A 26,374-nucleotide genomic window follows, 5' to 3' on the forward strand; every position below is an offset into this window, starting at 1 on the left:
AAATGAACTTTAATGGGCCTGAAATTGTTTTATGGCATAGCACTGCGTTGTAAATATAGACTTTAACGTCTAAATGTCTGCCTTTCTAAGTAAAACTGAACTCAATCAGAATCAACAGAAGAATTCTCACGAGATCCACTTTGGCGAGGAGTCTGGCAGTGCCGTTTATTATCTCATTACAGAGCAGCCCAATTAAGTCAGTTGACTCAATGGCATGTACTGTAGACCCAAGATGAAAAAGATGGATGTCTTTAGAAAACTCGGTTAGCTACCCATTGGAATTAAATAAACTAATCTGGTTTCTGCAAACAGCAGTAAATAATCTCAGAGATCCTTTATCTTCCATGGTTTACTCATTGAAGATCTGGGAGGCTACAAAATGTAAATTTGCATTAACTACCAAATCTTCTCTTATGACTCCTCTTCTGGATAATAAGGCCTAAAAAGCAAATATTTCACAATTTGGCAACAAAGAGGCTTAGGCTGCACTTATAGTGCAGGCGACAGCGACGCAACGTCGCGGCAAAACAAATGCATTGCCACCGTCGCATGCGCTTATAGTAAGCGCTACGCGACGGAGCGACGGATTGGTCGCGATCGCTGGAAGTCATCTCTAATTGATTTTCCAGCGATTGTCGCCTGACCGTCACGTCGCCGTCACTATAAGCGTAGCCTTACGAAGATTTAAGGATCTAGGTACAAATAGGAACATTAAGACATTCGAACAACTTAAAACAGAAAGAGACCTACCTCATACAGAATTTATTCGCTATCTCCAATTAAGGGCATTTTACAATAAACACCAGCCCTTCCCCCCTCTGACAAATGTTGAAAAACTTTGTGTGCTTGAAACATACACTTATAGTATTTCACAAATGTATAAAGAATTGACGTAGCGGACGCATCTCTCAAATTAAAATGTATGTCACAGTGGGAGTCGGATGTGGGCGAGGTACTGGATGATGAAGAGTGGAATGAGATTTTTGTGTCGGCTGCCAAAAGCTCAATATCTACTACCCTAAAGGAGAATGCATATAAGGTTTTAATGAGGTGGTACCTCCCTCCTGTAAAGTTATCCACATTTATTCCAGGATATTCCCCACCGTGTCCTAAAGGATGTGGATACCAAGCTAGTCTACTACATACGTTATGGCCTCAAGTTTCATCTCTTTGGAGAAAAGTTAAGAATTGGTTGCAGAGGGTCTTGGGTCTAAATATACCAGTGGACCCCTGGCTATTTCTTCTGAATAGACCGGTTCAGGGAATATCCAGGGCTGAAGTTAAACTAATCGCTCATTTTGCAACCGCAACAAGATGCGAAATAGCTGCATTGTGGAAACAACAGGAAGTTCCACAAATTACCAAAATTCGAAATAGAATTTAGTTTTGTTTGCCAAATGGAAAAATGAACTAGTATTGTAAATTATTCTTGTGCCAAATTCCCCAAAAATATGGCAACCCGGGATAGCTCAAACAGATATCTATGGGGTAAGTCCAGCCACAATTATGCAATGATAGGAAAAAGTGTATTCTCCTTGGGATAAGCTCTAAAAATTAAAAACTGTGTATCACTGACAAACTAACTATTATGTTAAGATGTAAACATGCAGGTGCTTCTGATGCTACTGTCTGACCCCCTTACAGTATATGTGGACCATCTAGCTAGATAACAGGATTGCTTCAAACATCTCCTAATGCTCATAATTATACAGCAAACTGTATGCTACAGACAAGGTTAATTTTGTGAGATTAGTTTCTTGCCAATGTATTATAATTATGATATGATTAGGAATGGTACTGAAATACTAAATGAATTTTACAATGTAATATAAAAATGTTTGAGTGGTAATACAGACCTCTTTAAAGTCGTCTTAGCTTGCCTCTTGTTCAATGTGAAAATGCCAGCTTTCTAAATGTAAATATTTTGTTTTACAGCAGTTTTTTTAAGAATAGTCTTGCAAGTTGTGTTATATCGAATGTCACCGTGTCGTAGATGTGCACACGTGATCAAACTCAATTATATCACCAATGCTCTCAAGTAATTGATTTGTCTATTGTGTATATTTGGGCCACGATTGCCGTCGGCACAACACAATATAGGGAAACATTCGTGATTTCACAGGGGGAGTTGCCAGCTGGTGATAACAAGAACAAACCCTCCTTCTTACAACTTTTCTACCGATGGAAAGCCAAGAAGAACAAAAGGGAAATGCCCATTATACAACTAGACAGGGTTTTTTTTTTTCTTTTCCAGTTGCACAGATGATTTCAAAGCACAGAAAACTCAGCAGACATTCATATCAGTATTCTAAAACATTTTCAATTGCATTTTTAGAACTGAAACGATTATTGGGAAAAAAAAAGTGGAAATCAGCCATTTAGACAGTATCTTTTTTTTTTTTTTTTTTTTTTTTTAGAAACTGTTATATTCAATGGTTAAACTGATTCCCATATATTTTGCATTTACAAATGTACAATTCCACTTTTAAGGAAAATGGGATTTCTCTGCGAAAAGTAAATATATCTTAGAAATGATGTGCTCAAATATTTAAATGAATATAAGTCTACCTTGGATGGACTGGGTAGCCTAAGAACTTCTACTTAAATCCAATTTTACAAATATTTAAAAAAAAAAAAACCAGATACTTTATCCTATATCTATACTTACTTATTGATCCAGAGGAAGGCAAACAAAAAAAACCATTAAGGGGAAAAATTAATTCCTTCCTGACTCCAAGAATTGTCAATCGGATTAATCCCTGGATCAACATCCTTCCCATGTAGACTTATTTGGTATATCCCAGTATACCTTTCCCATCTAAAAAGATGTCCAACCTTTTTTTGAACAAATCTATTGAATCTGCCATCACAGTCTCCATGGGTAATGAATTCCACATTTTAACTGCCCTTACTGTAAAGAACCTTTCCTTTGTTGCTGGTGAAATTTCCTTTCCTCCAACCTTAAGGGATGGCCCCGAGTCCTTTGTACTGCCCGTGAGATGAATAGTTCTTTTGAAAGCTCCTTGCTCCCTGAATATATTTGTATATAGTTATCATATCCCCTCTTAGACGCCTCTTTTCTAATGTAAATAAATCTAATTTAGCTAGCCTCTCCTCATAAGTTAGATTGTCCATCCCCTTTATTAATTTGGTGGCTCTTCTCTGCACTCTCTCTAGTTCCATAATGTCTTTTCTTAGGATTGGTGCCCAAAATTGTACTCCATATTCAAGGTGTGGTCTTACTAATGCTTTGTAAAGGGGCATAATTATGTTTACTTCCCTTCCATCCATTGCCCTTTTGATGCAAGATAAGATCTTGTTTGCCTTTGCAGCTACTGCATGAAATTGGGCACTATTGCTAAGCCTGCTGTCTACAAGCATTCCTAAATCCTTCTCAATCAAGGATTCCCCCAATATATCTCCATTTAATTTGTAAGTCGCCTTTTTATTCTTGCATTCCAAATGCATAACCTTACATTTATCTGTATTAAACCTCATCTGCCATTTACCTGCCCACGTTTCCAGTCTCTCCAAGTCCTTCTGAAGAGAAATGTAATCTCTGTCCCAATCAGATAAACACCTAACAAATTAGTGGTTAAAAAAAAAATAACAAAACACAGAACCCCAAACTGATCTGCTTATATTTATTTCTTTTGGTGTTGGAATTGTTCCTATGTTTATTGGATGTATTTTTGTCTCTGTATTATATAACCAGTGATGAGCGGTTTAACCTGTCTGTAAACTAGTTCTGTTAAGCCCTGAGTACATGGTCAGAACAATATACAAATGATAGATAAGTACTAGTGCTGCAGGTCAAAGTGTCAACATTTCAGCACTATAACGAAGGGGGAAAAAAAAGGTTGATGTTCTTTTCTTCCGTGCTTTCTTGTCTTCCATCCTTCATGCTATAATAGCTGTGGAATATAAATTACTCCAAAAGATTAAATGATACTTCAAAGTGCGTAAGAAGGAAAAGGCAGCACAGTGTTGACAAAGTATGAAACATTCAGACTTCCCAGGGTCTTGTGGTTGAGGGGGAAGGGTGCAGAACATAGGGAGAAAGCCAGTGAATAGTCAAAGACTAGCATGAGGCAAGGATTTCAGGTCCCTATAGTCTTTGACCCTGTGATGTGCTTTGTTTAACAGGGGCAGCTGCAGTTATCAACAGATGTTTCGGCAATAAATAATTGGTATCATCTCAGAAAAGGCCCGTCTACCTGTGGAGAGGGCATAATGCGGAAAACACGGCTCTGCTATTATAGGCACATTAATCTCTCATCTATCCAGGTTTCTCGGGGCGTTTACTGCAGGTGCTTATTCTGGGAGAATCAGGACTGTAGTCTTTTAAGTTAAGAGGCTTTGCAGGGGTCACAGAAGAGGTCAAAATGAACCATAAATTTCTGTCTAAGGTCACAAAAAAACAGAAATAAAATGACAATACAGAATCAGTCCAATGTTTCAACACGATCTGCCAAATGTAAGGGGTCGGCTAACTTCCAAAGGCATGTCCCACAGACAAATAATAAAAGTATCCCCCTGGATATAAGAATGGTCCAGCTTTTGTATCTCTAGGGCAAATTGTGTCAAAGAAATACAAAAATTGAAATCCTATAACAGTATAGCAGAAAAAAAGAGTAAATCTAAGAGTGACTTTGTAAGTATTAAAAAATACTTGTCCTAATGCAATACAAATAATTCTGACAACCATTGCCAAACTGATCAGTTTTTCATCGCCGAATCAAAAAGGTTAAACAGTCATCCCAAATATTTATCTCTGCTATATTTACTCAAAGAGAAAAGTTTGCCAACTCTCAGAGCACTCAAAAACTCAAATGAAAAGGCTAACAAAACAGCACCTCATCTGGCGACGAGCACATTGTATTTGAAGCCAACCTCTGACGATACTAGCCTCCTACCTTGAAATGTAGCCCTGTTCTTCCTCGCCCCTTTTAAGACAAAATCCTGTGTCATATCTTCCAAACTTCACAGCTTCATAAAAATGGCGGCCCTTCTAAATACCCATTTACTTTTTTCCGCTCAGGTCAAAAATGAAACCAAAACAACGCCTCTTTTCGCCTCTCCACAACCACCTAGCCGTTTATCCTTTCTATCAAAATCCTACAAATCAAAGTTTTCGTATAAGCCCTCCAAAGTCGCTGACGCCAAGGAATTCCTCACCAACTCAATTACCTTCCCCTAACCAAGGACCACAGTGCTTCAGGCACTTTCATTCGACTGCCAATGCCTATGGTGCCAAGTGCCTGAATACCAACCACTGAAAACGAGATTGTCCCCAATCACATTTTCAGACCCCTGAACACAGGGCAGGCGACAAGGGGGGGAGAGCCAGGATAAGTGTCCTGGGCCTGATGGCTGCGCGGGGCCTGGCTGGTCGGTCCTGGAAGACGGGCTTCGCCAGAGGTTGGCTGCAACTTCTTTGCCCAGCTGCTGGTCCACTCGTTGCCGTCAGGCCCCGGCTCTCCCCAGCTCTCCCCAGCTGCGGGGCCTCCCACAGTGTCCCGCGCAGGGCCTCGCTTTAACTGCCCCATATAGATGGGGAAAACATAGCTAGGAGCGAAAACATTCCATTCTCTGGTTCACACGTTCGTTCACACAGATTTCTTCACATAGAAAGATGACATAAAAAACTTACAATGACAACACAAAATGGCGGACTAAAATAGTCAAACAAAATGGCTTCTTAGATCCAAATGCTGTTTACGTCAAACCCCCTAATGTCTCAACTTTGTCAGGTGCAGTGTTGTGTGTGTGTGTATGTTGTGTGTGTGTGTATGTTGTGTGTGTAGAGGTGCTGTGTTGTGTGTGTGTGTGTGTGTGTGGGGTGTGTGTAGAGGTGCTGTGTTGTGCGTAGAGGTGGGGGGGGAGAGTGCAACGTTTAGTAAGTGGCTGCATTTTTTATTGTGGCTGCAGTGTGTATGTGTTGTGTTGTGCTGTTGTATGTGTAGCAGCAGTTTGTGTGTGTAGAGCTGATGTGTGTGTATAGAGCTCCAGAGTGTGTGTGTGTGTGTGTCAGTAGCAGTGTATATGGGTGTAGCATGTGTGTGCAGCAGCAGAGTTTGTGTGTGTAGAGCTGCTATGTTGTTTGTGTGTGTGTGTGTGTGTGTGTGTGTGTGTGTGTGTGTGTGTGTGTAGAGCTGCTGTGTTGTGTGTGTAGAGGTGCTGTGTTGTGTGTGTAGATGTGCTGTGTTGTGAGTGTAGAGGAGGTGCTGTGTTGTGTGTCTAGAGCTCCAGTGTGTGTGTGTGTGTGTGTGTGTAGAGCTGCTGTGTGTAGAGGTGCTGTGTTGTGTGTGGTGTGCTGTTGTGTGTGTGTGTAGCAGCAGTTTGTGTGTGTTGAGCTGCTGTGTGTGTGTGTGTACACAGAGGGGGCGGCAGTGTGTGATATAGATATCTGCAGTGTAAGCGTATATAGAGGTGGTTTCATGTATTTACCATTTTATTTTAATAAAAAAATCTATTTAACTATACAAAAGTGTCTATTATTTATGAAATAAGCCTACATTTAGCCTATAATAGTAATAATCCCCTCAGAACAGGGCATTACTGGCCAATTAAGCTCTGGCTGGGTTAAAGTCCCTCAGCATCGCCTCGGGCCTTCAACTCTTCCAGCCAGGGCATTATTGGCCAGTAAGGCCCTGTTCTTCATGGATTATTACTTAAATAATAAATAAGAAAAAACAATAAGAAAAAAAATAATGAAATGATATTAAGCAGACTCAAAGATCACATATATTGTAATGACATAAATGTCTAAAGTCTGGACATCACAAAAAATGATCAACATCTTATAAAAATATCAGAATAATATTACTCACCATAAATCCATAATATTCAATATTTATATCCAAATATGCTACATGACCATATAGAAAACACAATGAATAGAGATCTTTCAATAGTCTATTTTAAAGTATTTATATTTACCATACTTAGTTAAGTTATGGTGGGTAAAAAAAGTGACAAAAACCCTCTACAGTAAAGCATATACTGCTGCGGCACATCTGAGTCTAACATATCGCCGTTTTTTCCCTGGCTTTTTCCTGGAATGCGACGCATTTCACCTGGAGCATGCCGCATTCATTTTGCGTTCTCAGCCACGGGTCATGTGCGGTTGACGCGCGGTTGATGCGTTTATTGAGAATGGTTCGGATTTAATAGGTTGCAATTCTTCGCGTGTCCGCCAGATGGCAGATATTCATGAATTGTAATGCGCATGCGCTTCAGTAATGTGTCGACTTGCAGGTGTTTCGTTTAAAAAAGATACCACGGTGTGCTATTGTAACTTAGCCTTGAGACTGAAGGAAGAGGTTGCAAAAATGTATCAATTTAGGCTTTTCATATTAAAGAAAGACAAAGACCAGTTTCGGTTACAGTATTCTCCAGAGACCCGCTGCCCGCCATGAGTGTTCAAGTGCAGCCCGTTTTCCAAAAACCCGACAGAAGTTACGCGTATTTTATATGGGCCACGATTAATGCAACAGATGATAAGATGGCAACAGTTGTTCAAATTTATCAGTATTTTATCGAAAACTATGACTTTTACAAATTTTCGCCAGCTCCTCATACGTGGAAGCGTGCAATAAGGAAAAGGTTATGTAGCGATCCCTGTTTTTATCGTATTGAGCCACAATTTGTTGGAGGGTATTGGTGTGTATCACCGTCTTTTTCCTGTATCTATGATCATGCAGACGGCAAAAGGCGAAGGGTCGTGTTAAAACCAACTAAGAAACGACAGTCGCTGCCAAGCAATGCACCAGCACCGGCTTCCAATAACGGTCCCACCGTCAGTGACAACCCTGAGCCTGAGCCGGATTTCGCGTGCAGTTTCGATCAAGCTTGCATGTACCTAAGCAATTTCCAGCCTCATCAGCTGACTACAGGTGGACTAGTCCCGCTGCAAACTATCGACGTGGATGATCAAGAACGCTGGACTGGCAGTGGACCGGCGCCGGCGCCAGCTGAATGGGAAATTCTATGGTGAGTATTGTTGCCGTATTATTTTCTGTGTTTTTTTTATTTTGACAATACAGTATCACTATTGGTGCGATTCAAAAGTCAAGCGATTCTCTTGTAAGCAATATTATTGGCTGAGCGGCTTCTACAGTACTGTACTGCAGATACTGAACAATTGGTGGAACGCTAGGCGCATGCGCATTGGAACCTTCTTGAAACGCATACAGTATGCGTGTCATTACATCGACGGTAGGCGCATGCGCATGTGAACAGGAGACGCCCCCCGAGAAAATTATTGGTGGGACTGGCTGGGAACTTCTTTAGGGGGCTGACCATTACAGTAAAACTTTTCTTTTTGTTTTTCCTTAGAAAAGAAAACGGCTAATTTCGGAGGGATTTCTATGGATAATATTGCTTTGTGTAACAATGCCTGCACATTGCTGAATCGGATTTAAAAACCCACTTACCGGAGTCTACAGTTTAGTGGCTGATGTACACTATGCTGATGTTTTCCGGCCGTACAGTATACAATACTTTTTTATCAACAGTATACTGTGTAATAAACCCGAAAAAATAAAAACTATGCATTTATTCTACATGTATTACAGTACTGTACATACAGTATGTGTCTTCTATACAGTGCCAGTACGTACAGTACTGTACTGTATGTGTCTTCTATTTTTTTTAATACTCTTGTACTGAGCATGCCTACAGTATACAGTACAGTGTGCCTGGACAGTAATGTACATTCTAGAAACACTGTATTTTGTTACAGTAGCAAAGGAGCTAATGGAACAATGTAAAACAAATCAACATGTTCTTTTGTTGGTGGAGTAAGTACAAAAACATTTATTTACAAATACTGTACAATGTAGAAACATTTTAAGTGCACAGCAATTCAAAACATCAACAGGTGTATGGTTTACTGCTACAGTTGTGAAAACATTTATGTATAGAAAGTAAAAACATTTACAGTCAGTCAGTATGGTTTACAGTCACATGTTTTAAAAACAAATTCTTTATTCATAAAATATACAAAACGCAACATCTCCTTTATCAAAGAACGGCAAGTCAAAACATATACAGTGGGATGGTGTGCAATACAGCAAGTTAAAACATTTCTGTATAAATACAAGTTAAAAAACACACAACAACATCTTCTTTATTTAAGTACAGCAGGTCAAAACATGTACAATACTGTTCAGCACAACAGTATGGTTTTACCTGTGATTAAAAAAAATCTTTATTCATAAAATACAGTATACAAAACGCAACATCTCCTTTATTAAAGAAACATACAGTATACAGCACAGTGGTATGGTGTGCAAAACAGTACAGTCCTCCAGGGCAGCAGACAGGCCTGGTTTTCAGGACAACCTTGAAAACTGTGCCTGTTTGCGGCCCTCGGGGACTGGAATTGTGCAGGTCCTGTGTGTGTGTACAGCAAGTTAAAACAGTAAGTTAAATACAGTACAGCAGGTCAAAACATCTCCTTTATTTACAGTAAGTTCAGCAGGTCAAAACATGTACTGTACAGTACAGCACAACAGTATGGTCTTACAGTTCCCATGATTAAACCTGAAAGTCCACCACATTGTCCGTCCATGGCCGATTCCTTGCATGGCGCAAAACGCCATTTATGCAGTCTCGAACTCCTTTCATTACAGGATCTGTAATTGGATAAAAGCGCCGCATTTCATCCCGAATGTTCTTTCTTATATTGGCAGGAAGCGCCTTTTTTTACTCGATTTCCGTCGTAGTTCACTCTGAAGGCCCAGTCGCAGTACAACGAGTAGGGAACATGGTGCTTAAAAAGTAACAAGGCATACTTGTGGGGTGCACCAGCACTCATCACCCTATACTTCTCCGTGAGCGCCGGTGTCAGATCGCACAGGGTGATGTCGGGCACCGTATCGATGCGAGCGAATGTAGGTCTTCTGCGAGCGGGTGTGCTTGAGGCGATGGGCGATGGTAGGTTGTCTGGGAGGAAGCTTTCCTCCGGTCTTGGTCGCCGTGTTGTCTCCTGGCGTGGTCTTGACAGGGTTGTCATGTCCTCCTCAACGGCATACATGTACACTACATCTTCTGGTGGAGGGGGTGCACTTGGTGATGGAAAGGGGTCGATGCTCCCATTCATCACATCCATGTCACCCCCCTGCTCCGGCGTCGGGGAAACAGGGGCATTAACACCGAGCAAACTATGTATACCCGCTATGTCAGCCTCTATCTTCTCCATCCGTCGATCCATATCTATCATCCGTTGATCCATATGTAGCATCCGTTGCTCCACATTTAACATGGTCTCCAGAAGCAGATCTATCTTTGCTAGCACAATAGAGTTCCCGGGGAGATCCACACTTATCCCATTCATCATCTGGTCTAACGAGCTGCTTCTTGTGCATGGCGTGTGGACATCTGGGTGGATGGGTGCAACGGAGGATGAGATGGGGGTTCCATGGAGAGAAGCGGCAGCGTCGTCGAAGAGGGATGGAGAAAGTGACCTTTGGATTTCCGGGCGAGAAGCAGAGTCGTCTAAGAGCTAAGGAGAAAGTGACCCGTGGATTTCAGAGGCGGCAGCGTCGTCAGATAGAACCGGAGAAGATGGCCTGTGGGTTTCCGGGAGGGCGGCGACAGCGTCGAGGACGAGGGGTGGAGAAGACGGGCTGAAGATTTCCGGGACAGCGGCGGCAGAGTCGTCGAAGCGTATGGGAGGAAGTGGTCTGCGGATTCGATGGGTTGGTTTTGCATCGAGAGTACACCACCATATATCTTCTTGACATAATAAGGCTGACGTCTATGAAAACCCTTAGCCTTTGGGGTCAGCAGAAGGTTTTCTTTATTGGCCTTAGCCTGTCGCTTTTGCCTTGGCGTGTAAACGGCAACCGCCTTTCGCTTTTTCTGCATGACAGGCACGGCAGAGGCGAGTGGGTTCCTGCGTCCGTAGAATCGGGGTTGGTCCATGGAAGCAGGTGGCACAATGCAGTATCTGAACAAGGGCAAGTTCAGATAAAGATCATCGAGTGGTGGGCTATGCAAAGTGTGTAACCTTTTATGCATGGCGGCGAGGTACAGGTGCTGAAAGTGGGCGTACTCTAATGTGAGTCATTACCGTATAAATACACCATCCCTTTTGTGGATTCACTGCACATTGAATACATATCGACTAAACATCGAATATACATTCTTGTGTTTGTATTTCTTTCTACTCGCAGCAATGGTTGTTAAAAAGATTTCCAAGGAGCTCAGCATGCGAATTAAGGAGATGTACACTAGCGGACACCGAATTGCTGCTATCCAACACTGGTTAGCTACTTCTGGCCTCGTTGTGCCAGCAACCACCGTGAGCTATCATGCACATGGAAAAAACAGAGAACGCAAAAGGGCACCAAGGGTAACTAACGCGTAAGTATATTTATAAAACTTTTTTAAAAAATTTAGATCCAAAAATGTACTGTACATCTACAGTATTGTATCTAATATTTTTGTTATTTCTGTATATTTATATTACAACAATATATATTTTGTATATTTATATTACAACAATATATATATTTTGTATATTTATATTTATATTACAACAATATATATACAGGTAAACCCCGTTATAGCGCGGTCCTCGGGGTCCACCCCGAGACCACCGCGTTAGTAACGGGGTCGCGCTAATTGTAAAAAAAAAATGGCTACCGCGCACCTGATCAGGAGGGAGGGCGTGAGGAGGGAAGGGAGGAAGAGGCCCATCTGGCCTCTCTGTGGGGCCCGCGATGACTCTGGCCGGGCGCCAGTTAATTAAATAAATATAAAAAAAGTTTAAAAAACGGCGGCAATTCATCCCTCCTCCCTCCCACCCAGCCCCCTCCCTCTCCCCTCCCTCCCAGCCCCCTCTCCTCCCTCTCCCCTCCCTCCCAGCCCCCTCCCTTTCCCCTCCCTCCCAGCCCCCTCCCTCTCCCTCTCAGCCGTGTGGTTTTTTTTTCTTCCGGAGAGGTCAGAGCATGAGGGGGCGGGGCTTAGGCTTAGTACCGGGGAGAGAGTATGTGCTGAGCTGATCTAAGGTAGTGTGTGTGTGTGTGTGTGTGTGTGTGTGTGTGTGTGTGTGTGTGTGTGTGTGTGTGTGTGTGTGTGTGTGTAAAACGGGCTGGTGGGGGTGTGTGTGTGAAAAACGGGCTGGTGGGGGGGTGGGCTGCTGACATGTGAGGGTGGGGTGGGCTGCTGACATGTGAGGGGGGGTGGGCTGCTGACATGTGAGGGGGGGTGGGCTGCTGACATGTGAGGGGGGGTGGGCTGCTGACATGTGAGGGGGGGTGAGCTGCTGACATGTGAGGGGGTGGGCTGCTGACATGTGAGGGGGGGGTGGGCTGCTGACATGTGAGGGGGGGGTGGGCTGCTGACATGTGAGGGGGGGTGGGCTTCTGACATGTGAGGGGGGGGTGGGCTGCTGACATGTGAGGGGGGGTGGGCTGCTGACATGTGAGGGGGGTGGGCTGCTGACATGTGAGGGGGGGTGGGCTGCTGACATGTGAGGGGGGGGTGGGCTGCTGACATGTGAGGGGAGGGGTGGGCTGCTGACATGTGAGTGTATTGTGAGAGCTGAGTGCTGTGAGAGCTGTGTGCTGTGAGCAGTGTGCAGTGAGCAGTGTGCAGTGAGTGTGTGCAGTGAGTGTGTGTGCAGTGAGTGCTGGGAGAGTCTGGTGTGTGCAGTGTGCAGTGGGAGTGTGTGCAGTGGGAGTGTGCAGTGGGAGTGTGTGCGTGCAGTGGGAGTGGGAGTGTGCAGTGGGAGTGTGCAGTGGGACTGTGTGCGTGCAGTGGGAGTGTGTGCGTGCAGTGGGAGTGTGTGCGTGCAGTGGGAGTGTGTGCGTGCGTTGTAGAGTGTGTGCAGTGTGTGCAGTGTAGAGTGTGTGCAGTGTAGAGTGTGTGCTGGGAGTGTGTGCAGTGAGTGCTGGGAGTGTGTGCAGTGTGCTGTGCGCAGTGTGTGTGCAGTGAGCAGTGAGCAGTGTGTGCAGTGTGTGCAGTGAGAGTGTGTGCAGTGTGTACAGTGAGAGTGTGTGCAGTGAGAGTGTGTGCAGTGAGAGTGTGTGCAGTGAGTGTGTGAGCAGTGTGTGCAGTGTGCAGTGAGCAGTGTGCACAGTGAGCAGTGTACGCAGTGAGCAGTGTGCGCAGTGAGCAGTGTGTGCAGTGAGAGTGTGAGCAGTGTGTGGAGTGAGCAGTGTGTGCAGTGAGGAGTGTGTGCAGTGAGCAGTGTGTGCAGTGAGAAGTGTGTGCAGTGTGTGCAGTGTGTGCAGTGTTTTTTTTTTTTTTTAAACGGGAGCCACGTGAAAACCGCGTTATAACCGATTCGCGTTATAACGGCGTTTACCTGTATTTTGTATATTTATATTATAACAGTATATATATTTTGTATATTTATATTACAACAGTATATATATTTTGTATATTTATATTTCAACAGTTTTATATTGCTGCATATTAATAGAACAATATATTGTATCCTCTTGATCTACTGTCTCTAATATTTTTACTTACCGGAATGTTTTTCTTTACATTGTAGGGAGACAACTCTTCTGGTGGGCAAAATAAGTGAGGAGAATGATGAGAGGAGTGCATTAGGGGTCAAATACACTCTGAAGGGAAATCACAATCTCGCTGTATCCGAGACCAGCATAAAGAAGATGAGATGCAGCATTGGATAGAAATATGGACTTGTGAGGTTAGTACTGGACAGTACAGGAGGTAAAAGTGTTGTTTAGGAAACTGTACTGTACCGCTAAAATAATTTATTCCATGTCATTACAGAGCGTACCCCATGATAAGGGACGCAAACAAAATCAAAAGAGTGGTCCAGGCCCAGGCATGGATCGACAGTGGGGAAATTTTCCAGGATTGCATCTTCACTGACGAGTCTACTGTGTTGCTGGAGAGATTTGCAAGCTTTGCATTCCACAAAAAAGGCCGCATATCTTTGAAGCCGCGGCCAAAACACCCCGTGAAGCTGCATGTGTGGGGTGCCATCTCTAGGCGTGGACCAGGATGCATTGTCACCTTTGAAGGTAAAATATATCAAATATAATGTAGCCTTATGCACTGTACTTTACTAGTGTAGCCTTACTGTATGCACTGTACTGTACTATTGTGCAGTTTTTTGAGCACTTTTCTTTTCTTGCTATAGGAATCATGAATAAAGCTTTCTTCCAAGACAACATTGTCCCTGAGATAGTGTAATACATCACACGCAAGTTCCCGAATGGTCACCGCTTCTACCAGGACAACGATCCGAAGCACACCGCGTCAACAGCGCATATCCTTGAGCGCGTTATCAACTGGGTGAAGACGCCAGTGGAGTAAGTGCGGTAACCGTGTCTCATTTGTTTCCCACAATTTTTACTGTGTATTGTATCTCTTAAACTAATTGTCCTTTTTTTCCAATGACAGATCGCCAGACTTCAATCCAATCGAAATGGTCTGGCATCAGCTGAAGGACCATATCCGGAAAGTGGTGAAACCCTCCAAAAAGGACGAGTTGTTGAAAGGCATAATGAGTTTTTGGAATGATGTACTCACCGTGGAACGCTGCAATAAATATATAGACCATATTGCCACTGTGTTGCCCATTGTGATCGCGCGTAATGGGCAAGCATCAGGAAAGTAGTACTGTGCTGTAGTATTGTAAGTACAGTATGATACAGGTAAGTATGGCACATATTTTTTCTTTCCCAATAGTCAGAGTATACAGTAGTTACAGTTTTTTCTTTACAGAGAGAGCAGCAACAGCCATCAGGTTACAGTACATAGTATTTAACAGTAGTCAGAGTATACAGTAGTTCCAGTATAGAGAAGTTTGACAGTACTACAGTAACTGCCGACTAACTGCTCAATTTTTTTCTTTCCAGAGAAAGCAGCACCAGCTATCTACAGTAGTACTACACATCACACAATGCCATAATACAGTACGCACCTAACTGTACTAATTTTTTGTTTTCTTGTCGTTTCAGGAAAAAAGGGTGGCCGAGGGGGAGGTGGGGTGTTGTGTCCAGTCTAATCTGTTTGTACAGTAAAATGTACAGTATATAAACAGCAGTAATGATGTACACAAAACCGCTCCTCTCTCAATGAACTACTGTACTGTACACCACAGAATGAGGAACAAGATAAAGACGGAAAAAATAATATTATATATATACACACATATATATATATATATATATATATATATATTATACATTACAGTATATATTATTAAATAATATTCTTATAAATGTGCATTATTCATGTTTCCCCATGTTTTACAAATGTTTTCTAAATGTTTATCCAATTTCAATCTGCCAAAAGAACTTAATAAAGACTGCATTATGTATTATTCATGATTATTTTTATATTTTTATTTTTTGGTTCCTGATAAAATAAAATAAATATTTATTCACATTCCTGCTAGTCATAATCATTGACAACAACCACACCCCCCCCCATCCCTACAGTACACCAATGAATAAGAATGAATGACAAAACAACATGAATCAGTTAATGGTTTTTTTAACTCTCAATTCTCACAATGCTGTGCAAATCGGATTTACATTTCAAAATCGAGAAGGGATTTTCCAAAGCGTTACCGTAAACAAAGCTTCAAAAGGTTGGGGGGGGGCGGTGATTACACGCAGGCCCACTGAGGCTTTGTAGCTCGGCTAAGACTGATTAAGAACACAATGGCAATATTCAGAAAATTAACGACTCTGTGGAGAGAGGGGGTTGGGTGACTCATGCGCAGTAAGAAGCAAGCTCCCATCTCTAAAAGGATTAGAGTACACGCAGGCGCAGTGAGGCGATTGACGCTCGGCTATGGACGGATTAAAAACACAATGACTAACTAACTTCAGAAAATGAATGACTCTGTGGAGGTGTCTGTCGATAAGAGTTTGTGTGTGCGTGGGGGAGGGATGAAGGATTAGTTGTGCAGCAGTTCAAAGAAATAACATACTGTACCGTAGAGTACAGTAATTTCAAAAGGCAGTTCATCATAATACTGAAATTTGATCCCTATACCCCCCAAATACAGTACATAAAAAGCACACAAATCAACCATGTGCAGGCAAACGCACAGATTTCATATCGTAATATCAAGATTGTTTTTGCAGGCTAGTGGATAAAATAACAGTTAAAAAATCATAATTAAAATTTTTGGGGGTTGCACTCAAGCAAGCAGTGGTGGTTGAAGTTACAGGCGCAGGAGTAAACTAGCTCCCATCCGAAAGAGGATTACACACAGGCGCACAGAGAGGTGATGCTCTGTGTAAATCAAATTCGAGAAGGGATTTTCCAAAGCGTTGCCGTAAACAAAACCTCAAAATTCCCATCTCAAAGAGAATTACACGCAGGCGCAGTGAGGCTTTGTAGCTCGGCTATGGACGGATTCAGAACACAATGGCAAGATTCAGTAAATTAACGACTCTGTGGAGAGGGGGGGGGGGGTGGGTGACTCATGCGCATTAAGCAGCTCCCATCTCAAAAAGGATTACACGCAGGCGCAGTGAGGCTTTGTAGCTCGGCTATGGATGGATTAACAACACATGGCAAGATTCAGTAAATTACCCTCTCTGTGGAGAGGGGGGGGGGGGTTGGGTGACTCATGTGCAGTAAGCAGCTAGCTCCCATCTCTAAAAGGATTACACGCAGGCGCAGTGAGGCTTTGTAGCTTGGCTATGGACGGATTAAGAACACAATGGCAAGATTCAGAAAATTAACGACTCCGTGGAATTTCAAATCCTTGAGCTAGCGTTCGTGGGGGAGGGGGCTACAGGGTACAGCTGCATGAAGTTCAAAGCTAAAGACATACTTTAATTTCAAAAGGCAGTTCATCATAATAATACACCCCCAAATACAGTACGTAAAAAGCACACAAATCAACCATGTGCAGTCTAACGCACAGGGTCGCAGTCAAAAGCTACAGCACAGATTGAATATCGTAATACAGTAAGATGGTTTTTGCAGGCTTGTGGAGAAAATAAAAATAAAAAAATTACAATAAATTTTTTTTTTTAATTTGTAATTTTTTTTTTTGGTCACTCACTCAGGCAAGCAAGCAGTGGTGAGCGAAGTTACAGGCGCATGCGCAGTAAATTCCTGCTGTCAAGCAGGAATGTGATTGAAACCAGACACACGTTCAAAGGAATGGTGTGGGAGAGATGTACTGCATTGTAGAGAAGATAAGAAGTTGAAATACCCTGCAGTGCAGTTAATTATCCTGAGCGAGGGAAGAGCGCTGTATATGCCTAAATGTGACACAGTTACAGTACTGTACACGCTTATGCGTTTCAACAATTTTCAAATGAGACATACTGTACAGCAGCACAGCGCTGCAAATGCATGTATACTTTAAATATGCAAATTTACAATTACTGCGCGCGCAGACACAGACTGTTTACTGACGTAGGTTGGACCGCGAAGGTATTAGACTTCCAAGACAACAGCTCGCAAACGCCCCCCTGAGTTTTTACACGGCATTGCAGTATTGCAGACAGCGAGAATAAAATGCTAATATCATGAGCGCGAAAATAACGCAGTTCACTCCGGGCGAAAATGACAAAAAAACGCACCTAGCCGGGATAATCTGAGAGCCGCGGATCTAGCCGATTTAGACTCAGATCGGACGCCACTGTAGCAAATGGAAATATTACTGTATGCTCATTAGACAGGTCATGTCTTAGACAGGTCTGTAACCCCGCCTTTCACCATTATCACCCAGCACACAGCACTTCCACTGCAGCAAGGGATTCTGGGAAATGACATGCAAATGAGCACACAGTGCCACCTTTTGCTTCAAAACCATATATATGTAAAGGTTTATATGTATATATGCAAAGGGTAATTTGAAACTAGAGCTACAGTAGCATGGCACATAGAGTTGATCTATCAACCAGGAAACCCAAAAGATGTAGTAGTTAATTCTCCCTTGTCAATCATAAGAACAAATATGATTCTACTGTAAAAGGGTGGAATATGATAATATATAATGTATGCTATAATATAATATACAACATACAAATCAACTGATGACATCTCCAAACCAATGTAAGGAACAATTTGGTAGAATGAATATAAATTCATACAATACCATTATTTTATACGGTATTATCATGCTTCAAATTTTTTTTATTATATCAACATATGATTTTATTTCAATTTATCTCAAGAAGTGGCCAAGATTCCATTCTATATTCAAGCCTTCGGGGGAACTAGTTCTCAATATGAATATCCAGTGAACTTCCCTACGATCTAGGATATTAATAATATCTCCCCCTCGTTCTTTCATAACAATTTTATCAATCCCCATTAAGGAGACATTTTTGATCCTCCCTCTTTACTTTCAATAAAGTGTTTAGAAACGGGGTGTAGTAGGTCACCTTTCTTGATCAACCTGAGGTGTTCTTGTATCCTCACTTTTAGGGCTTGTGTGGTTCTCCCCACATATATCTTCTTACATGTGGATGTGGGGAAAGATATATTACAAATGTTGAGTTACAGTTAATGAAGTTATTAACCCTAAATCTTTTCTGTGGTATGTGGAAAGAGAAACAGTTAGGAGGCTTCATATAGGAACAGATATTGCAGGCTCCACGACAAAAAGAGCCCTTGGTGATGAGAGTAGTGTTCCGTCTAGTGGGGGTAAAAACCTCACTAGGCTAGATATGAGGAAAACACATCGTGGGCCCGACTCCACATAGTCCCGCAAACTTGGGTCCATGTGTAGTAGTCCCCAATGCTTGTGTAAAATTGATTTTACCTGGTTACTATTTTTGTTGGATTGTGATATGAACATTGGGGTATTTGAACTACTGTATCTATATTCGCCCCTTTCTTTTGGGCATGAGCATTATTATTCCTTCTTCCCTTGCGGTACTTCATCTTGGACTCTTTAGAAGTAAAAAAGGAAATCTCTATCTAAACTGAGAACTTCTTCCAAAGCTGTTTGTAATGCTTCAAGTTTGTATCCCCTTTCCAGGAATCGTTTCTTCAGCTCCTCAGACTGTATGATGTATAACAAAAGGTCCAGAAAGGGAACGTGGATTGAAATATGTAAATTTCAAAGCATAAGTTATTGCTGATATATTTAAAGAAAGCGTGTAAAGTGTTTGTATCCCCTTTCCAAATAAAAATTAAATCATCTATGAAACGTTTGTAAAAAATTATATGGTGTCTAAAGTGATTGGTGCTGCTATATAAAAACTCCGATTCCCACCACCCCATAAATACATTTGTGGAAGAGGGAGCGAAACTCGTCCCCATTGCTGTGCCTTTAAGTGGTAGGTAAAATTTGTGATCAAATAAAAAATAATTATGTGTTAAAAGGAAAGAAATAGCTTCTGATATGAAAGTAGTGTTAAATATTGAACTCTCTGGACCTTCAATATAGTGACGTACAGCCGCCATCCCCAGGTCGTGTCTGATGATTGAATAGAGGGAGATCACATCCAGAGTGACCCAGATAAATTGTTGATTTCACTTCATCTCTTCAATTTGCATCAATAAGTCTCCTGAGTCCAAGATGAAGGATGGACGTTCTCACGTAGGGCTGTAAATACCTATCCACATAGCGAGAAAGCCCATCTCCCAAAGATCCTATCCTAGAGACTATTGGTCAACCAGGCGGGTCAAAGTCTTATGGATCTGTGGGAGACGGTGGTAGACACACAGATACCCAGTAAGCTCTAAGAAACCCCCAAAATTACCATTATATATATATATATATATAAATATATATGTATATAAGTGACAATTGGGAGTGTTACTGGGCGTGGTAAAATGTATACAAAAAAAAACAAAGAAGCCCAAAGCTACATCCAATATGACAAAAATATACAGTGAAATACCTATACATCTCTTGAAAAAGGGATAATGGAGTTAAACCCTTTGGCCAAAGCATTTTAAGACTGCAAGCCACTTCAAGGCATGACCAAATATTGCCGGTCCTAACACTAACTGATTCAAATTCTTATTTACCTCTATAATAAGAGGAAGAATGATCGCATTGGATCTGTCCCAACCAGCTGCATGAAAAAGAACTGCTTACATGGAAAGTGGGGAGGGGCGAGCTTAAAAGATGGTGGTAGATAGGGATCACCAGGGTTAATAATGAATCCCACTTCCTCTTTAGAGAGAACATTGGTTAGGATACGAAGATCCAATAGTGCCTTCATGAAGGCTTTGGTGGGGTTTTGTGGTAGTCAAGAGTAGGAGGACACATCCCCAAGTTGGTGTAAAGCCTCCCTGAAATAGTCTGTCCTACTCTGGACCACCACAGCACCCCCCTTGTCCGCATTTTTAATAACCAGTGTGGAATTATTTTGTATTGTTTTAATTACCATGGTTTAGTCCTTACTTAGGTTGTCATGATTAACACGAGAAAAAGAAAAATCTTGTGCCAGAAGACACAAATCTCTAATAACTAGACTCTCGAACATAATAAGATAAGGACCCTTTGCATATGTTGGATAAAAAAGTGACTGTTCTTTATGTTTGGATCTCCCTTCACTAAAGGCAGAAATGGTGGGAGAGTCTAAGGATCCTCCCTGCTCTTCCCAGAGATCATCCATGTCCCTCAGGGCACAAAAGTCCCTGAAGGTGCACAGATGCTCCGCGGGAGGAGAAGGGCCAGAGAGTCAGATGAAGGGATTAGTTGTTCTTCTTCTGGAGGTAGTGTGGAGTCATCAGCTGTTATCGATCCATTCCCAAAGGTATCTTTCTGATGAAAAAACAAAATTAACGTTAATTTGCGAACAAACTTATGGACATCGATTGCTGTATCGAACAAATCGAGGTCCATAGTGGGCGCATATTTTAAACCTTTATTGAGGAGTGAGGTCTCTGCAGCCAACAACTCCACCCCTGATAAGTTATTGACATTATCAACAATATGTAAGAGTTCTTTTTCATTTTGTTGGGCATTCTACTCCCATCTCTTTCTCTTCCCTCTCCTGGTTCTTTTGTGTTTTTCCGAAAGAGTGGAAAGTTTTTTTGCTGCTGTCGAAAATAATTATTTTGTTGTTGTGGTGGTTTGGGATTCTCAAATGTAGATTCAGGTCTCGGATGGTTTCCCCACATCGTGCACCCATCTCCTTTCCTTTGTTTAGGGTGGGCACGTGATTGATATCCCGTTTGATCATCTGTATCCACAAAGGAAACCGTACGGGATAGGTTCTCCACATCGGAAATCTTGGAGTCCCCACTCTGATATTCAGTTGTTCTGCCTTTCAAGATGGATTTCCATGGCGCTGACATGTATGATGAATTTCTTTTGGGTCCCTTAAATGAGTGATCCGGGGTAGGATTTGTTCTTTGCCAACTATATATATATATTTTTTTATCATAATAAATAGGGTCTCGGTCGTATTTGCTCCCTTTTGGCAATTATCTCTTTCTCTGCGTCGTCTATGGTCTTGGGCAAAATACGATCAAAGTCCTTGAACCTCTCAATGTCTTTGAATTTTTGTAGTTGAGCTTGTAGTTCTTTAACTTGATTTTCCAATGGTTCTTTTTCTTTGATTTTCTGCTGCACAATAAGTTCCATTAGTTTGAAAGAGCAGTTGTTCAAAACTACTTTGATATTAGAAGCTATTTCTTCCCTTTTAACACATAATTCTTTTTTATTTGATCACAAATTTTACCTGCAACTTAAAGGCACAGAAATGGGGATGGGTTGTGCACCCTCTTATGCTAATTTATTTATGGGGTAGTGGGAAGCAGAGTTTTTATATAGCAGCACCAATCACTTTAGACACCATATAATTTTTTTACAAACGTTTCATAGATTTAATTTTTATTTTGGCAAGGGGATACAGACACTTTACACTCTTTCTTTAAATATATCAACAATAACACGTATGATTTGAAATTCACATATAATTTCAAATCTACATCACATTCACTTTCTGGACCTTTTGTTATACAGTACATCGATGTAGATCAGCGCATCCAAACGGATATATTTAGGAAACCAAATTCGAGGAATTAATTCCTAAGAGCAGATAGCTGCCATCCCAGGTCGGTGATCTCAGGAATACCCATGGGGCAGTCCTTCAGATTGCGGAGAAATTGCTCCACTTTGGGGAACTTTCTCGTGCAGTCTGAAGAGCTGAAGAAACGATTCCTGGAAAGGCATACAAACTTTAAGCATTACAAGCAACTTTGGAAGAAGTTCTCAATTTAGATAGAGATTCCCTTTTTACTTCTAAAGAGTCGAGGATGAAGTCCCGCAAGGGAATAAGGAATTATAATGCTCATGCCCAAAAGAAGGGGGTGAATGTAGACAGTTCAAATACCCAATGTTCATATCACAATTCAACAAAAATAGTAACCAGGTAAAATCAATTTTACACAAGCATTGGGGACGACTACACATGGACCCAAGTTTGCGGGACTATGTGGAGTCCGGCCCAAAATGTGTTTTCCGTAGAGCCAAAACTATTGCCTCCTATATCTCTACTGGTGAGGTTTTTACCCCCACTAGATGGAACACTACTTTTATCACCAAGGGCTCTTTTTGTCGTGGAGCCTGCAATATCTGTTCCTATATGAAGCCTCCTAACAGTTTCTCTTTCCACATTCCACAGAAAAGATTTAGGGTTAATAACTTCATTAATTGTAACTCAACATTTGTAAAATATCTTCTTACATGTGGATGTGGAAAAAGATATGTGGGGAGAACCACATGAGCCCTAAAAGTGAGGATAAAAGAACACCTCAGGTTGATCAAGAAAGGTGACCTACTGTACTACACCCCATTTCTAAGCACTTTATTGAATGTAAAGAGGGAGGATCAAAAATGTCTCCTTTATGGGGATTGATAAAATTGTTATGAAAGAACTAGGGGGAGATATTATTAATATCCTAGATCGTAGGGAAGTTCACTGGATATTCATATTGAGAAATCGTTCACCCGAGGGCTTGAATATAGAATGGAATCTTGGCCACTTCTTGAAATAAATTGAAATAAAATCATATGTTGATATAATACATTTTTTCCCCACGCATAATAATACCGTCTAAAATAATGGTATTGTTTGAATTTATATTAATTTTACCAAAGTGTTCCTTACATTGGTTTGGAGATGTCATCAGTTGATTTGTATGTTATATATTATGTTATAGCATACATTATATACTGTATGATCATATTCCATCCTTTACAGTAGAACCAGGTTTGTTCTTATGATTGGCAAGGGAGAATTAACTACTACATCTTCGGGTTTCCTGGTTGATAAATCAACTCGATGTGCCATGCTAGCTCTAGTTTTGAACGACCCTTTGCATATGTACTTATAAACATTTAGATATATAAAATATAAATACTTTAAAATAGACTATTGAAGGATCTCTATTTATTGTGTTTTCTATATGGTCATGTAGCATATTTGGATATATATATTGAATACTATGGATTTATGATGATTAATATTATTCTGATATTTTTATAATATGTTGATCATTTTTTGAGATGTCCAGACGTTAGATATTTATGTCATTACAATATATGTGATCTTCGAGTTTGCTTAACATCATTTCATTATTTTTTTATTGTTTTTCTTATTTATTATTATTGTTATTGTTTTTTTCTTATTTATTATTAATGATATGTCCTTGTTATTTTTGTGGACATGAATGCTTCTTGTCCTCTCAATTTTATATGACAGCTCTACGATTGTGGATGGAGCTGTATAGTGCAATTCTTGTTTGTGGGTTTCCACGAAGACGCTTGACGTTGGGGGAGGGAGGGGTGTGCGCGCCATGCATGCCCACGGAGCTAACAGGAGGAGTGGTCGGTTTATCCACTCTGCAGTCTCAGTGGTCCATGTGCATACGCGGAGCGTCGGGATGTCCTGACGTCACTGCGTTTTTGTCGTGAAGCCACTGAATCAGCTGTCTTTTAAAAGGACAGTTTTTCCAAACATACCTGACTCCTTGATAAAGTGCGCACGAAACGCGTAGGAGAGATTTTTTGACCTACGTTTTTAATGTGTATGTACTGTACTAATAAAGTAATTTTGTTATCTATGGCTTGACCCATCTCTCTCTGGCTGTGCGCCATATACCCATTTTTTCTTCATCTGGACTTCATCATTGGTTGCATGCCTACTGAAGAGACACAGAACAGGGACAAAAGTGAGTAGATATAAATATTTTTTTTTTTGGAGTCTCATATCTCTTGCAGTCTAGAGATTATCCCAAATGAGGCCGTGAGGGGTGGATTCGTTTTTCACCAGATCATTGCTTTTAAGGAAACATTGTCTCTTATTATAGACTTTATTGTAAGAGACTCCTCACTTATCTCTAATACACTTTTTTTTAATTGATGAGTGTTTATTTATCCCGTATTCAGTGTCTCTATTCATGCATGATTTCTGAATAGTGTACACACACATGCAATCCAATACTTGGAGCGCCTATACCACAGTTTTTTCTTATTACGCGACAAGACCCGACACATTGAATTTCATCAATTGAAGTGGCCTATTGAGATCTGCATTTATCACTTGGGACTGGTTCTGACTCAGTCATTGGGGTATTAGTGTAATCATTTGTGCCAGGATTTGATTCATTGTTTGTAACACGTTTTTGGGAAGACTTGTGTATCTTGTCCCCTGGACTGCCATTCCTCTCTGAGGGTTTATATATCACTCAAGGTATCGTTATTGCATGGTAACACTAGACACTATTTGTTTAGTATGTGTATATTGCACATGGCATATTAATTAACACTGTTATACAGTATTAGGTTTTGATTTGTGCACTGTTGATTTATTAGTGCAGTAGGCACTATCACCATACAGGTATAGTCTTAGGAAAAGCGCTTTTCTGTATGCTGTTAAGGCTTAATTATCGTGACTGGAATAGTTAAAACTATACATAACACAAATAAAATATAATAATGTGTATATACAGTATATATATGTGTGTGTATGTAATATATATATATATATATATATATATATATATATATATATATATATATATATATATATATATATATATATATATACACACACACACACATACAAAGACACATACATATGATAAACAGGCACAGAGAAAGTAAATCCTTATTTATCCCAATGACTTCAGGTAAACCCCTCATAATGTGTCTAAGTTGCAGCCGCAAGGGACAGGTGATTTGATTCATACCAGTAAGTCATGCAACCTTGGATTGATTATATCTTGTAGGTTTGTTTTGTCTTCTGGGCCCACAGCCTGTTTGTATTGCCACCTCTCTGGCACAAAGGGCCACTTCATTTCCTTTGCCTCCTGAATCAGGATCCTCAGATCGTCCGGGAGTGAAGCTGCAAAAGGTCAAAGTGCATGTAAGGAAATCTCAGGTACATAAAGGGAATGATTCATGCTGTGCACCTCACATGTGAAGAGCCCACGTTCCCACACACCTTTCTGCAGTCGCTACACACTGCTGGCTTTCACCAAAACAGCAATAATAAGAGGATGTCGATCAGCTGAAAACCTATTCTGTTCTGCCCCAGAGGTAAACTGGAGCAATCAGCCATTAAAAAGGTTATTTTAGAAGGAAGTAAAACATTTTGGTGACTGTGAGTAAATGAAGGCATACTGAAAATGCTCTTTACTCTTTTTACAGCAGGAAGTGAGCATGTCAACGTTGTAATCAATAGCAAGAAAATGCTAATTTTCCTTGCAAACAACGTTCTTGTGCCAGCACTTAAGGTAGCAGCTGCAGGCATGATATACATTCGTATGACAGCATCTAGACACATTTTCAAGTCCCAAACATGTCCCACTGATTTTTAGCAGTCTCATAGACTTCAAAAGTCTTATTCCATGATAATGCATTATGTGCCCGGACCGAAAAGACCTAACTGATATAATAATGCCCGGACCGAAAAAACCTAACTGATATAATAATGCCCGGACTGAAAAGACCTAACTGATATAATAATGCCCGGACCGAAAAGACCTAACTGATATAATAATGCCCGGGCCAAAAAGACCTAACTGATATAATAATGCCCGGACCGAAAAGACCTAACTGATATAATAATGCCCGGACCGAAAAGACCTAACTGATATAATAATGCCCGGACCGAAAAGACCTAACTGATATAATAATGCCCGGACCGAAAAGACCTAACTGATTTTAGACTTTGGAAGTTGACATCTCTGCCCACGTCAAAAATTGTCTCCAGTACAATAGGAAGCATTCAGTATACGATCGTATACTTTCAACCATCTAAACCTTTTACCACTAATTTAATTATAAATCTTGTTTCTGTACCGTCTCCTTCAATCCTTTTCCTGGAGTGTGTTTCAGTGTGTTTCAATGTGTTTCCTTTCGCTCTGCTAGTGCAGGGGTTAATGTCTCATGCTTTCTAAACAACATATGGCCAGAACACTCCTGTAGGCC

General features: G+C 41.1%; 1 protein-coding gene across 6 annotated transcripts in view; it reads right to left on the reverse strand.

Moving 5' to 3' along the window:
* Positions 1 to 26,374, reverse strand: part of ALPK1 (alpha kinase 1) — a 144,185-nt gene that overhangs the window by 50,595 nt on the left and 67,216 nt on the right. For all 6 annotated transcript variants that reach the window (XR_012804162.1, XM_075617102.1, XM_075617110.1 and 3 more), the window contains one exon: positions 25,132 to 25,286. Coding sequence is in view for 5 of the 6 variants with exons in the window: in XM_075617102.1 (XP_075473217.1) it covers positions 25,132 to 25,286 (155 nt within the window). In the remaining variant the exon portion in view is untranslated. The remainder of the gene's footprint in view (positions 1 to 25,131; positions 25,287 to 26,374) is intronic.

The sequence above is a fragment of the Ascaphus truei genome, chromosome 1, assembly GCF_040206685.1.
Source record: "Ascaphus truei isolate aAscTru1 chromosome 1, aAscTru1.hap1, whole genome shotgun sequence".
NCBI lineage: Eukaryota > Metazoa > Chordata > Amphibia > Anura > Ascaphidae > Ascaphus > Ascaphus truei.